Source organism: Vigna radiata, chromosome 9, assembly GCF_000741045.1.
Source record: "Vigna radiata var. radiata cultivar VC1973A chromosome 9, Vradiata_ver6, whole genome shotgun sequence".
NCBI lineage: Eukaryota > Viridiplantae > Streptophyta > Magnoliopsida > Fabales > Fabaceae > Vigna > Vigna radiata.
This window is the reverse complement of record NC_028359.1, coordinates 6,126,938-6,141,672: the sequence shown is the minus strand read 5'-3', so window position 1 is coordinate 6,141,672 and position 14,735 is coordinate 6,126,938. Positions and strand designations below refer to the sequence as shown.

The following is a 14,735-nucleotide window of genomic DNA, read 5'->3' as shown; positions in this document are numbered from 1 at the left end:
GATTGTAGGTTTTTTTGGTAAAGAAATCAATCAATTCAGGGTTTGACTTTCTGACTATACATTTTTGTTTTTGGTATCCCTACACTAAAAAGTCATTCAAAGGTATTTATTAGAAATGACTTTGAATTTTACTCTTCATTTTTTTCTTCAATGCTTTTTTTTTATTAAGGAAAAATGGTTTTAATGATAACATGCTCCTGAAAGAAGAAAATTGCTATTATGGACATGTTTATCAATCAATTATTAAAGAAAAAAAATTAAGATTTTTAACAACTTTTTTTTAATATTGATATGTCACCATTTTATTGATCTATTTGAATTTACTATAAAAACATATTTGAAATAGATCTATCACAAAATTAAATAGTTATCAAAAAGTTTTAACTTTTTCCAAAAATCTATGATCTAATAATCATCACGAGGGTTATTTTTAGTAATCACTTCTTCCTTTTTGTCTTTTTCCTTTTCATTCTTAACTAATTTGATTTTGTTTTTTTAGGAAAATGATACTACTTTGATACTTTTAGGATGACAAATTTTTACATCGATGACGTGTCATGTTTTTATTGGTCGAAAAATAAAATTTATATTTTTTTATTTTCTTAAAAATCGACCAATAAAAATATAACACTCGATGTAAAAAATTTGTCATCCTAAAAATGTCAAAATATCATTTTCTTTTTTCTTAACAAGAGTACTACCTTTTTTAATAAAAGTTTCAAATTTTAAAACTGTAAAAAATACAATTTTTTTGTTACTCCCTAACATTTATTACTGCAATGGATCATCTAGTTCTGTCATTATCCATTACACTTTTTTTTAGATCAATTTTCTTGTATGATATGATTGCCAATAAATGTAGGAAGAGTAAGGAAATTCACCGTAATACTGAACAATCAATGGATGAAAAAGAACTCTACATCTGATTTTTTAATTTTTTTACTTATACTGTAATTTTAAAATACATTGATATTATTGATATATTAAATACAATTTAAAATAAGCATTGCTTAAACCAAATAAGCTTTTTAATCTCACTAGCAATCACTTTGAAAGAAAGACTCAAAAACAATACTTTTGTGATGTTTGAGTCCAATCTCCAAATTTGGAGAAGATGATACAAAATCTCTGACATGACAATTCCTAGTGCAACTGTGTTTAGTCTCTAATCTCATGCTCTGCAAATTCCATTTAAAAAAGCAGCTTCCTTTCCCTCCAATTGCTTATTCATTTGCCACTCGGTACACCCACTCATGGAGCAAACTCAGAGTTTTTATGCCATTTCCTGATGAAACCAACTTAAGGGATCCTTGCACTGTTCATTTATTTTATGCCAACGCCCTCAAAGTCTCCACCAAATGGGCTCTTTTTCCTGAAGGAAAACAGTTGCATGCACATTTGATAAAGTTTGGATTTTGCCATGTTCTGTCCCTGCAAAATCAGATTTTGAGTCTTTATCTGAAGTGTAAAGAAACTAAAGATGCACAGAAACTGTTTGAAGAATTGCCCGTGAGAAATGTGGTTTCGTGGAACATTCTAATTCGGGGCATTCTTGGATGTGGCAATGCAGTTGAAAATGACTCGAATCCACAGCTCTGTTTTTCTTATTTCAAAAGAATGTTGTTGGAAACGGTGGTTCCGGACAGTACAACTTTGAATGGTCTCATTGGTGTTTGCATAAAGTTTCGTGATATTGACTTGGGTTTCCAGTTGCATTGTTTTGCAGTGAAACTGAGACTTGATTTGGATTGTTTTGTTGGAAGTGTTCTTATTGATTTATATGCTAAATTTGGCTTGGTTAAGAACGCAAGGATGGTTTTTCATGTTGTTCCTCAAAGAGATTTGGTTATGTGGAATGTGATGATTTCATGCTACGCCTTGAATCGTTCACCGGAAGAGGCTCTGGGAATGTTCAACTTGATGCGATCAGATTGTGGAAATGGAGATGAGTTCACTTTTAGCATTGTGCTTAGTGTGTGTGATACTCTGGACTATTATGATTTTGGAAGGCAGCTTCATGGGCACATTCTGAAACAATCATTCGATTCAGATGTGTCAGTAGCTACTGCATTGATTAACATGTATGCGAAAAATGAAAATATAACTGACGCACACAAAACATTTGATAGGATGGTGATTAGAAATGTTGTGGCTTGGAACACCATTATCGTTGGGTGCGGGAATTGTGGAGAAGGGAATGAGGTTATGAAGCTTCTGAAAGAGATGCTTCACGAAGGGGTTTCCCCTGATGAACTAACTATTTCCAGCACTATTAGTTCATGTGGCTATACTTGTGCCATTACTGAAACAATGCTAGTCCATGCTTTTGCAGTTAAATCCTCATTTCAAGAATTTGTATCTGTTGTTAATTCTCTGATCAGTGCTTACTCCAAGTGTGGTAGCATAGCTAATGCAAGCCAATGCTTCAGATTAGCTGCAGAACCTGATCTTGTTACGTGGAGTTCATTGATAAGTGCATATGCATTCCATGGTCTAGCCAAGGAAGCAACTGAAACATTTGAGAAGATGCTATCTTGTGGAGTAATTCCGGATCAGATTTCTTTTCTTGGTGTTCTCTGTGCTTGTTCTCATTCTGGGCTTGTGGCTAAGGGGCTTCACTACTTTAACTTGATGACCAGTGTGTATCAGATTGTTCCTGAATCAGGGCATTATACCTGCCTTGTTGATCTTCTTGGAAGATATGGTCTTATAAATGAAGCTTTTGAATTCTTAAGGTCACTGCCAATGGAAGCTGAATCGAATACATTGGGAGCATTTATAGGATCCTGCAATATCCATGCAAATATAGAACTGGCTAAATGGGCTGCAGAAAGGCTCTTCATCATAGAACCAGAGGAGAGTGTAAACTATGCAGTCATGTCTAACATTTATGCTTCCCATAGACATTGGTGTGATGTAGAAAGAGTTCGTGGAATGATGGGGAAGAAGGGTGATGCAAGAGTCCCTGGTTGCAGCTGGATTGAAAATGGTAATCGAGTTCATTCGTTTGTATCCAATGATAAGACACACCCTCTCAGTTATATTTATGGCGTTCATGCAAATTAAAAATGGAAGGATAAGGATCTTTTTACAGTCATAACTCATGCAAACAACTATTATGTGAAAGGTCTCATGAACAAACCGATGTTACTTGCAATTACATTGATTCCATCCAATGAGCTAGTGAAACTGAAACTAATATAATTATGAGAAATTGCATAAGTACTGGTGTAGAATGGATCAGATGAGGTTTCTTGAGGTAATCCTGCTGAATCTAGTTGTGGAGTTGCCGAGGGATGAAACTGGGCTGTAGCTGCTAGGATTTACTCGGCATATTATCCATAAGACGACTCTTTTAGGTGAACTTGGGTATTTTAGGGGAATAATGTGCACAACAAATGTTTCTATAACCGATCAAATGTTTCTATTTTACTTTTATAGAACATTAAAAATTGTATAATTATGGTCATACATGTATATCAATCAAATTGGCAGACTATGGAAGATAACTTACCTCATGGTTTTAAAGATACTCATTTATTCTATTAGAATGCTGATCTACATCTGTATATAACTGCCATCAAATTCCTTTAATGGTTTTGAACCACATGGAAGTTTATGTAACTAAAGCTTTATACAACAATTTTGAATTGTTTTCTTTTTGTTATGTTAGATCAAAACATATTACAAGCAAAACATTAATCAACTAACAAGGAAACCATGGACCATATAAAACACTACACATAGATTATTAGGCTAATTCATACATTAAATATAACTCAGTTTTTATCTTGCATACAATCACATGCTAAATAACAAAGAAACCGACAAGTTTCTGCACTCCTTGGTGGGTGACTTCATATGGTCCTTTTCCTCTGTGTCTTTTTGTTAATTTTTTATGTTATGTCACCTGTATGATTGGTCTAGCTGCAAGATCAAGGGATTTTAAGTTTTGCCTTAATTTTAGGTATCTAATTGCACGTCTTTCATGATCAAGGATTGTAGTTTTCTTCTTGAAATGTATGTTTGTACTTTTGTATCTGTTTTTACTTCAATTGATGTTTTCTGTTTTCTTCTGTTATGTCTGTCAAATCTGAGATGGTAGAATGCTAACACGATTACCTGTAGCAATGTAAAGCTTTCAGAAAGGTACTAACAGTTCAAAATTATGCATTCAGCGGCAACATGGCATTTATGCTTACGCAAAATTCTTGGTAGTTTACACTTTTTTCCTGAATGTGATGGTGATGACTCTGTATGCATCATGGATTTTCTATCTTATGATCCTTGTGTTGCCCGTTAGTTGCAGAATCCTTCAAATTTTTTTGGCTGTTTAAACTTTCATATAGTTGATCAGCACAATTTTGTTTAGTTGTGATCAGTGATTTTTGTGTTTGAAGTATATTTCTCCAACCTATATGGTATGTTCTTGAAGTGTAATTTTTTGTTTACAGCAGTTTGTCGTGTTGCTTTAATTAGTTCTTGAAGTGTGTTCAATTTGATGTCAGTGATATGGGGAATGCTGCTTTTTCTGGTCAACTTGTTCCACATCTTGGTCAGCTCAAGAATTTGTAGTATTTGTATGTTATCACTTGATTTGATGTTCCAATGATTTGATGTATGGGACAACTTTGACTTAACTTCCTTGTTTAATTTGGACATGTGATTATAAATTATTGAATATGTTCTCAAGTTGGTTCATGATGTAAAGGGGTACTGGTTATTGAATCTTCTGTTATATGTGATTTTTTTATGTTTAGGATGAGTTCTTGAGTTTGTTATATTAAAAGGGTTCTTTGTTTATCCTCATTTCAACTTGAGTATGTTCAATTCTATAATGCCGAAGTTTAATTTCATTAATTTTGTTTTGGATCAGTTTAGGTATCCTATTTCTAACTATTCATGCAATATCAGGTCTGGGTTGCCTACAAAGAATCTAGTTGGGTTTCTCCAGTCGTCTGGATAATTCTATTAATATATTTTGGCAGCTTTGTTCTCACAATTTTAATTTTTCTCATTGATCGGTGATTAAAATTAGTTATCATCAGAAAATACCTTTCAAGAACTTTGACTAGCTAGTTTTATGACAGATTCCAGTTTCCGATGAACAACTGTTTAGTTTTTAACTATACACTAATTTGGATATCAAATTTCGTCTTTTAGAGAAAATTATTTATAATTTATATATTTTAACAGAAATGTGATTGTACACTGTATTAGAGCTTATTACTGGGATATTCCAGAAAAAGATTGATTTATATTTTTCTTGTTGAGAGTATGGTAGAACTGACTAGTTCTTACTTGCAAGAGCAGAGTTACTAGTTTATAGTTAACTATAAACTTCTATAGTGCAGTATACTATAATGCAATTTGTCCACCCCTATCCCCAGTGTAGTAAGACCCAACCACATTAAGGGTCCGTGGAAATGTGTTGGGATAAATGAGTAGAACAGGTATGTCCGTAAAACCCAGCTCGCACTTGTGAGAAAGACGATTTAGAATCAAGTATGAGTTGAAAGCTCAACTGGTTATTTAGTAACTTCACTGGAACCGATGGCCAATCCAGCCAAAACTTCTGAAGAAAACGAAACCCTCTCTCTCCGCACCCTCTGCACCATGAGGTCCCTCCTCCTCCACCCTTGTACATCAAAACGCACTGTCTCCCACATCCTCCAAACCTTAACCAGCTCCCCACGCCACACTACTCACTCCCTCAAGCTCCTCTCTTACGGCGCTTCTCGCCACACCAACCTCACCACCACCATTAGTCTTCCGATCGCCGAGTACTCCCCCGTCTCGCTGTGGAGGCCATCGACGCGTCCCTCTCAGGCCTCCATCTAGACGATGAGTGCTTCACGTCGCTGTGTTTCAGCGCCTCCGTGTCCGCCCGCGTGTGGATGCTCCGGAACGCAGGTTCGAGTTTTGAGGTCCGACCTGGCTCGCTGTTGGTGGTGCTGCTGGGGTTCACGAAGGATCCTTACCCTTACGTTATAGACGCGGCGCTTGAAGGGCTCGTTCAATTCATTGAGCGCGGTGGAGAGTTAAAAGACGTTGGCTTGATCGATACGTGTTACCGACGCGCCGTTCAATTGCTTCGAGACTTCGATCCCTGCGTTAGGTACTCTGCAGTTCGCGTGGTAAGGTTATCTTCTTCTGCTATCATTTTTTAAATTAGACATTCTACAAACTAAATTACATAATTTAAATTTATGATAAAGTTTGGATGCATGAATGTAATTTGTGGTCTTAATAGGTGCTTGCATTTGAGAATATAAATTAACTATTGTAATAATTAATTGAATGTTTTGATTTTAAAGTAAGATAATTTTAAAGATTTTTATTTTTCATTAGTTCTTACCCAAAATAATCATTATATAATTTGATTAAATTATATAAGCTAATTAAATTTTAGAAAAAGACTGCAGGGAACCGCATTTAAAACCATAGTGACATCATAGTATTTCAGTCGGTTAATACCATGAAATTGGTCTTCTAGTAATTTGAAGACCAATGGATATATAAACGAAGGGCCAATATGTTTTTAGAATGAGAGTATGTACTGCATTTAAGATTAATTTGAGATGATCTACATCACCAACAAACAATGCCCAATGTGATGTAGGGAATAATTTTAGATGACTAGTTAAATGAAGTGTTAAGTCCTTTTTTATTATTGCTAGTTATTATGTTGCGAAAATATTAGAAAGAAGAAAATCTGATATTTTAGTATTACTGTCAATCAGATAGTGTTCTTGTCGAATGATTAATATTTTGTTTTTGAGCTAGTTGATGGTGGTAAGTCTTTGAACGATGTATACTTATATATTCCAGGTGGCTTCGTGGGGTATGATGTTGGCAGCTTCTAGCTCAAAGATGAAAGCCTATTGGTCCAATGATGTATTTGCCAAGGTGTAGTATTGGGCTTCATATGTTTCAAGTTTTCTGGTCTTACGTATCTGTTTTAGTTTTCTAGAATTTTGGATAGTTGTTACCTGATCCCTTAGTATAACGTAACTCCTTCACTGTATGTTCATATAGCTATGCTCCATGGCAAGAGATATGAATATGAAGGTTAGAGTTGAAGCATTTAATGGCCTCAGAAAGATGGCAATGGTATCAGAGAATCTTCTTTTGCAAAGTTTAGCAAAGAGAGTTTCAGGACGTGGAAAGCAAAAGGAAATCGGGGGTCAGAGCACATCTGAACAATGTGTTATATTGGCCAGTAGTGTTGCTGGTGCACTAGTTCATGGACATGAGGACGAGTTCTTTGAGGTATCTAAAACTGACAACAATAATCTGGTATAGTTATAGTGTTTTTTCCTTATGTGATTGTTTGATAGTATTTTCTTCATTTGTGCCTGATATGAAGGTGAGGAAGTCTGTATGTGAGTCCTTACGCACACTGACAAGCCTATCTGTTGAGTTTGCACGTGAAGCGTTAGACTCATTAATGGATGTGTTGAATGATGATTCTGCGGTGGTTCGCTTAGAAGCTTTAGAAACCATGCACCATATGGCAATTAATGGCCGTTTAAAGCTTCATGAAAAACATTTGCACATGGTGTGTTTCTTATCCTCCATTAATCATTTTGTTCTGTTTCTAGTATGTATTTTAGTGCCTACGGTTTTTCCTTTCTTTGGAACTGCAAGATCCATCTCATGTTTGACAAATTATGGAACCTTCTTCATATTGCTGTTTGGAGATTTATTTGTTACTTGTATTCTTTTCTTATTCTTAATCGAAAATTTTACTGTGTTAGGAGGTAGGACAAAATTTGGGGGAAAAATCTAATGTTTTACTTGGAAGTTTTATGGTTAAGAAGTTTTGCTAGTGGTGTGATTATTTTCCTGGTAAATAAGTAGTTATAGTTGTTATGGTTTTAAATTAATTGGGTGTATTCTTCATTCTCTATTTTTATTTTTAATAACAAAAGTTCCATTTTGTTTTTATTTTCTCACTATTTCAAAAGTTTGTGAAGGAATAAGTGACAGTAACCTTTTATTGTTTTTTTTTCACCATGTCCTATACATACTACAAACTTGTGAAAATAGAAAACCAAGTAAAATTAATGCGACATTTTTATCATTAAAAGTGAAAACAAAAGGTGAAAATAGAAATTGTTTTCTCAAACCAAATGGCCGTAAGCTTTTCAGTAGATTTGTAGAATGAACTAGGTCCCTAGGGTTGACCAAATTACATTTGGATATTGATGAATGACTAGGAGGGTGTATGGAAAAGGTTATTTTTGTTGGGACCAATGGTTAGATTGCCTGTTTGTGGTTTGCCAAACTGAAAAGAATGATTGTTTGTGTGTGTATCGGTGATCAAATCAAATACCGGGGACTGTTATGGTTTTTTCCTCTTCTAAAAGGAAAAAACATTTTTACTAAAAACTGTCTTGAATAGTCCTTAAGTTTTAGTTGATAAAATGTTTTTCATAAACAAGACCTTACCAATAGCATGAATCAGTGGTGGGGATTTTATTGATATTTATTATGGACATTGAGTGTTTTGTTAGTTGAATTCTTGATTGATCTTAATCTTTTTTAAGAAACCTAATTTTCCAAAATCGTGAATTTTCTCTAACTGACTCACCTAATGCCATTACTTATATATATGATACACTTTATTACTGATATTAGTAATATATTTTTCATTTTATTTTTCAGTTTCTTGGAGCCCTGGTAGATGATAGTTGGGATGTAAGATATACTTATAGGAAAATACTTAAAGTAATGAAGCTAAACAATCTGACATTGTTCAAATCATCTGTTGACAGACTCCAGCGAAATTTAGACAGTTATCCACAGGTTTGCTTTATACTTCCATTTGTCTTTTATATTTTCAATGGCTACGTAAAATCTCTTGTTAATTTTTTTTTTCAATATTCGAGGTTATTTTATCTGCAAAAATACCTATGTATACTAGTATTTTTATTTCACCATTCTGGCAATAGCATACTATATTCTTGAGTTCCTTGATTGCGAATGAATATATCTTTTAACCATTTTCTATCCATTTTATTTTCTGTTTTTAACTTTTAAATATGCAATAATTTGTGTTTTGCATCATCATCTCTTCTTTCACAGTGCACCATTGGCAATTTTATATGTCTTCAATTAAAGACGTGTCCCTTGAGAAGAATATCCTTAATTACGTGTATTCTTCAATTAAAGACGTGTCCCTCACTTTTCATTATATCATCCAGACAAAGAGGTATAAAGTGATCCTGTATTAAGTGAAACAACTTTCTGTTGTGGGCAGTCTAGCAACCTCTTTTGTTGCCCCCCGCTTACTTGCTAGCTCATTTGCTACAAAGTCATCCCTCTCTCTAAGGGATAATCCTGTTCTTTCAGAAGATGGAGCCAAGATTCTCAATGCAACTACTTTTTAACCAACCTATATTCCATTTAACTTTTAACTTTGGTGCTTCCAGGATGAAGATGATGTATTTTCTACTTTTTCTCATCTGGGCCGAAATCACAAGAAATTTGGAAGCCTGATTATGAAGGACACGTTTGAAGAGGTGCGCTTGTTTGGATTATTGCATATAATCATATACAAGAACTTCTTGATCCTTTCACATATTTTGCATGTCAATGACACAGATGTACCTAAATTTCTTTGAAGTAGTGGCCCTTATTACTTTTTGTTTTCGTTTTTACAGGTAGAAACGACTTTGGAAGGAAATGTAGAATTTGATAGTGCAAGGATAGCTGCACTATTAATTCTTTCTATATCTGCTCCACTCTTGAGTGCTGATGTAGGCAGAATGCCACCAGTTATGTTTTCTTATGCAGTTACGTTCCTAGGTAGAATTTATAATGCTTTTAGTGATATCATGGATAGGGATTCCCTTTTGGCCTACCTATGTGAGAAAAGCAGATCTACAGAGTATTCTGCAACAACTATTAACCTCGCAGTTGGGGAGGATCAATTACCTTTATTAGAAGGTGATAATGCTCCAAATTTTTCTAGCAATGAGGTCATTGGCGCACATATCACAAGGGAGCCGAAAGAGTTAGCAGATAACCATATACAACAACAACTATCTTTGAATGATGAAGTTATAAATTACATCCTTGCAAAGCCCCCTGCTATGTGGCTGAGGATACAATCAGGTCATACAAATGAAGTGCTAAGGTCCTTAAGGTGAGGAATTGTTGTGTAACTTTAGTAACATAAGTGCCTAGGTATTTGTTGTTGTTTCTTCCAATATTTGTATAGTCTGAGTTGCATAGTAACCATTTAAAGGTTTAATAGCATTTTTTCTCCCAATTGTTGTCAGAATTTTTCAATATGGTCCTTCAATTTTTATTTTTCATCTCAATGTAATCTTCATTTTAAAAAAAATATTAATGGGACTTCTTCTTTTAAATTAGTACTCACATCATTTAGAGAGTGACGAGGTGGCTGTGTATATTGGTACTTACATCATTTAAGTCCAGCCACCTTAGTGTCATGTCGTCATTTACACTGCCACATCATTATCGACTAAATAATGTTAACACCTTTATAGGAAAGAACTATACCTTTTTTTAGAAAAAATAAGGACTAAATTGAAATGAAGAAAACAATTGAGGGACTGTATTAAATAATTCTTAGAAAACTTGGGGCTAAAAAGACTATTAAACTTTAAAATAATTCAATTTCCACATATTGATTTATATTTTGTGTTAATTTATGCTATATACAGAATATGGGATTCTAGTTAGTTGGCTTTTTTGCTTAAAATTTAAGATGACGTGCAAGCTTTTATAATATAATAATAATATAATTTTTCTTATATTTTTATTGTTAAAATTCAATATGCCTGTGCCCAATATTCTCCTTGTTCTTTTTAATCATTTATTTCTGTGTTGATGCCAATGGTGCAGGTGTTTGAAGGAGTTAGCTACCATGAAACATGATTCTTTGGGATCTGGTGATGCTGATGCTATGGCATTTACTATACTATACCTCCGGGTGATAGAGCTACTTGCTGAAGTATGGGAGCCCTTGCTGCCATCAAAAAAGTTGTGTTCTCAGCGAATAGGAAAAATGGAATTCAAACTGGGAAAGCTTGATAGGAGGGTTAAAGAATTGATGAGTAGGTTTATAAGCTTGTCTGCAGAAGAGGAATTAAACGTCTTGGAGCTAATGTTATTAACGTGTGCTCTCAGGATATGTAAAANTGAAATCATNTGTCATAATCATACATTGAAGANGCTGAAANCTCTATATTTACGTGTTGAATCTATCCTNAAAGAAAGTTCAGCNTTGCCATCCAATTTCGTAGTTGAACTTNGGAAAGTATTAAGTACCATCTCAACNGATGGAGGTTCTTGCAGTCCACTTCAATTTGATGCATGTCTCAAGTTTTTCTCTCTGAAGCAGTTTATGCTTCATGGAACAATAAAGCATGTAAACGCAGAACTAAGCATTCCCAACAATGACATGGAACACCCTCTTCCCTTCGTTTCAGGGCTACCCGTTGGTGTACCATGTGAAATCACTCTCCATAATATTTCAAATGAGAGTAAGTTGTGGCTAAGGATGACTTTGGATGATGGTTTCGTACAACATGTCTTTCTTGATTTGGACTGTTTTGAAGGCTCTGAAGTGGTAAGAAAATTTGCATTTGTTGCGCCCTTTTACAAAACACCAGAAGCTTATTGTCTTACATTGAAGGTTTGCATTGGTGCAGAATGTTTGTTTGAAAATGTTGGTCCAGTCCAAAGGTTTGGGGGACCAAAACGTGAACTAGTACTTCTTTGTAAAGAAAAACAAGTTTATCTTTCCAAGGTTAATAAAGATTAATTTATTATTATCTTTCTGCTTTAAGCTATAGGCTAGTGGAAACTACTGCACTATAAATACTGATATATGGAATCAACAAATTTACTGAAAGTGAAGCTACAAGTTTCTGGGTTTTGGTTTGGGAAGCCTTTCAAGACTTGACTCTGATGATACTTGGAGTGTGTGCTATTGTGTCACTGCTAGTCGGCATTGCAACTGAAGGATGGCCGAAGGGAGCTCGTGTTGGTCTTGGAATTGTTGCCAGTATCTTACTTGTTGTCTTTGTGACAGCAACAAGTGATTATCGCCAATCATTGCAATTCAAGGATTTAGACAAGGAGAAGAAGAAAATATCCATTCAGGTCACAAGAAATGGATACAGGCAGAAAATGTCTATATATGAATTACTTCGGGGTGACATTGTAAATCTTGCCATTGGTGATCAAGTCCCTGCTGATGGACTCTTCGTTTCAGGATTTTCTGTTTTGATTGATGAGTCAAGCTTAACAGGCGAGAGTGAGCCAGTTATGGTGAATTCTGAGTATCCATTTCTTCTTTCTGGAACCAAGGTCCAAGATGGATCATGCAAGATGTTGATTACCAGTGTTGGCATGAGGACCCAATGGGGTAAGTTGATGGCTACTCTCAGTGAAGGCGGAGATGATGAAACCCCGCTACAGGTGAAGTTGAACGGTTTTGCAACCATTATCGGGAAGATAAGTCTATTCTTTGCAGTGGTTACTTTTGCAGTTCTGGTGCAAGGACTTGTAAGCAAAAAACTCCAACAAGGAAGCTTGTCGAGCTGGAATGGGGATGATGCGTTGGAGCTGTTGGAGTTCTTTGCAGTTGCAGTCACTATAGTTTCGTTGCTGCTCCAGAGGGGCTGCCATTAGCTGTGATATTGAGCCTTGCATTTGCTATGAAGAAAATGATGAATGACAAAGCCCTTGTGAGACATTTGGCAGTCTGTGAGACCATGGGATCAGCCACAACTATATGTAGTGACAAGACTGGGACACTAACAACAAACCACATGACTGTTGTGAAAACATGCTTTTGCATGAATAGCAAGGAAGTGAGCAATAATAAGGCCTATGGTTTATGTTCTGAACTCCCAGAATCTGCTGTGAAACTGCTGCTGCAGTCAATATTCAATAATACAGGAGGAGAGGTTGTGGTTAAACAAAACAGAAAACGTGAGATTTTAGGGACTTCAACTGAGGCTGCAATATTGTAGTTATTGTTACATTGCTTCTAGGTCCCATTATTCCTGTACATTCTCCAACTCGTCTCGTATTGCTCGAGACTTACTTTGGATTGGAAGATGATCACTGGAGTCTTGGAGCAAATGACCAACCACTAACCATTTTCTTTGATACGTTATTTATTTTCTTAGAAAGCACAATTATTTATGGCTTGTTGCTGTAAATAACTAAATTTTTACGAGGATTCCTCTGTTTATTAACAATGTTCTGGGAAACTAGATGGGGGTTGGGATGTATGTAATAATAAAACAGGCTAAAACAATTTATAGACTCTTCAGGAAAAAACAAAACAACAATGTACTGGTGAACTATCGTTTTAATGTTGCCAAGTATAAAAATATGTACATCAAGCTTTTATAAATCATACTTATATCCCTACAGAGTAAAGAAACACAAATCAAATTTTTTAGTCATCAATTTTAAATGCAAAGTGAGCCTTTACAAATTAAATAACACATGTTTTTGTAGATATTGGGATGATAATTAAATCCTAACAGTTCAAAATAATAAATTGACATATTTTGCTGATAATCCCCAGACCCAATAAACCATATAAATTTATTTTAATCCAAGGGTTGCGATCAATTGAAATACTTCAGGTATTATGTGGAATTTTGCATCTGTAGAAGTGCTAGTTTTTAGAATGGGAGTATGTACTGCATTTAAGATTAATTTGATATGATCTACATCACCAATAGACAATGCCCAATGAGATGTAGTGAAGGAGTCCTATTTAAAGGCTTTCCAATGATATATCAATGAAGGAAATGAGTGTTAGTGAAGGAGATATGAGCCTTAGAAGATTTATAAATGTGAATGAAGAAAATGACTATCCTTAGATTTATATAAAAAGCAAGATAAGAAAATTATGAGTGAGAAGATTTGTTAATTTTAAATCTATTCCTGTATATTAAAAGTAATCTAAAGTTCATATTCAAAATATATAAATTAGTGTCATATATTTTTAGTTTTATTTTAATAGTTAACCTTATTTATTTTACCATTTTAATAATTAACGTTCACATACTAACTAAAATAAATAAAATAATAAAAATAAATAAGATTAACATCCGCTAAGTTAATGTTAACCTTGTTTATTTTTAATATTCATTTTAAAAAATTTTATAATTAATGTATACTTAGTCGTTATTATCTTAAACAAATATACATCTAAAAATATAAGTTTAATCTGCTTAACAAAAGCTAAACTTATTTATTTTTAATATTTCATTTATAAGTTCGTTTCAATTAAACAAACACTAACCATAAAAAGTATAAATTAAATATTAAGAATAAGTTAGGTTAGAGTCCACTAAATTAAAGTTATTCTTATTTATTTTTAATATTCATTTTAGTTTTGTTTTTCTATAGTTAGTGTATATTGAACCATGCAAGTTAGCATTTACTAAGTTGATACTAATATAAATGATTATGTTTTAAGTAACGATTGAGATCACTTACTCAAAGCATTTTAAGTTATTCTAAATATTGGAGGGTTTCTTAATGATCCTCCATTATCTAAATTGTGTTGTCGCTCCCTCTCCTTCTTGTCCAAGCCTTGTGGAGGGTATCTATCAAAGGTATTCCGACACTCAAGTTAGTGACTTTGCGTAATAATGTTTAATAGAAAATGAGTACTCAGAATTAGTTACACACACAACTTATTTGATACAAACATTAAAAAATAATTT

The 14,735-nt window shown here is 34.2% G+C and overlaps 1 protein-coding gene and 2 pseudogenes across 1 annotated transcript; all 3 read left to right on the top strand.

Moving 5' to 3' along the window:
- The first annotated feature begins 970 nt into the window (after nucleotides 1-970).
- Nucleotides 971-3,530, top strand: LOC106773206 (pentatricopeptide repeat-containing protein At2g46050, mitochondrial). Its single transcript, XM_014659918.2, has one exon. It carries the CDS (start codon nucleotides 1,174-1,176, stop codon nucleotides 3,064-3,066), a length of 1,893 nt encoding a protein of 630 aa, XP_014515404.1. The 5' UTR covers nucleotides 971-1,173; the 3' UTR covers nucleotides 3,067-3,530.
- Nucleotides 3,531-5,466: 1,936 nt separating this feature from the next.
- On the top strand, nucleotides 5,467-11,870 carry LOC106774337 (annotated as a pseudogene).
- On the top strand, nucleotides 11,866-13,415 carry LOC106773205 (annotated as a pseudogene).
- Nucleotides 13,416-14,735: the final 1,320 nt, after the last annotated feature.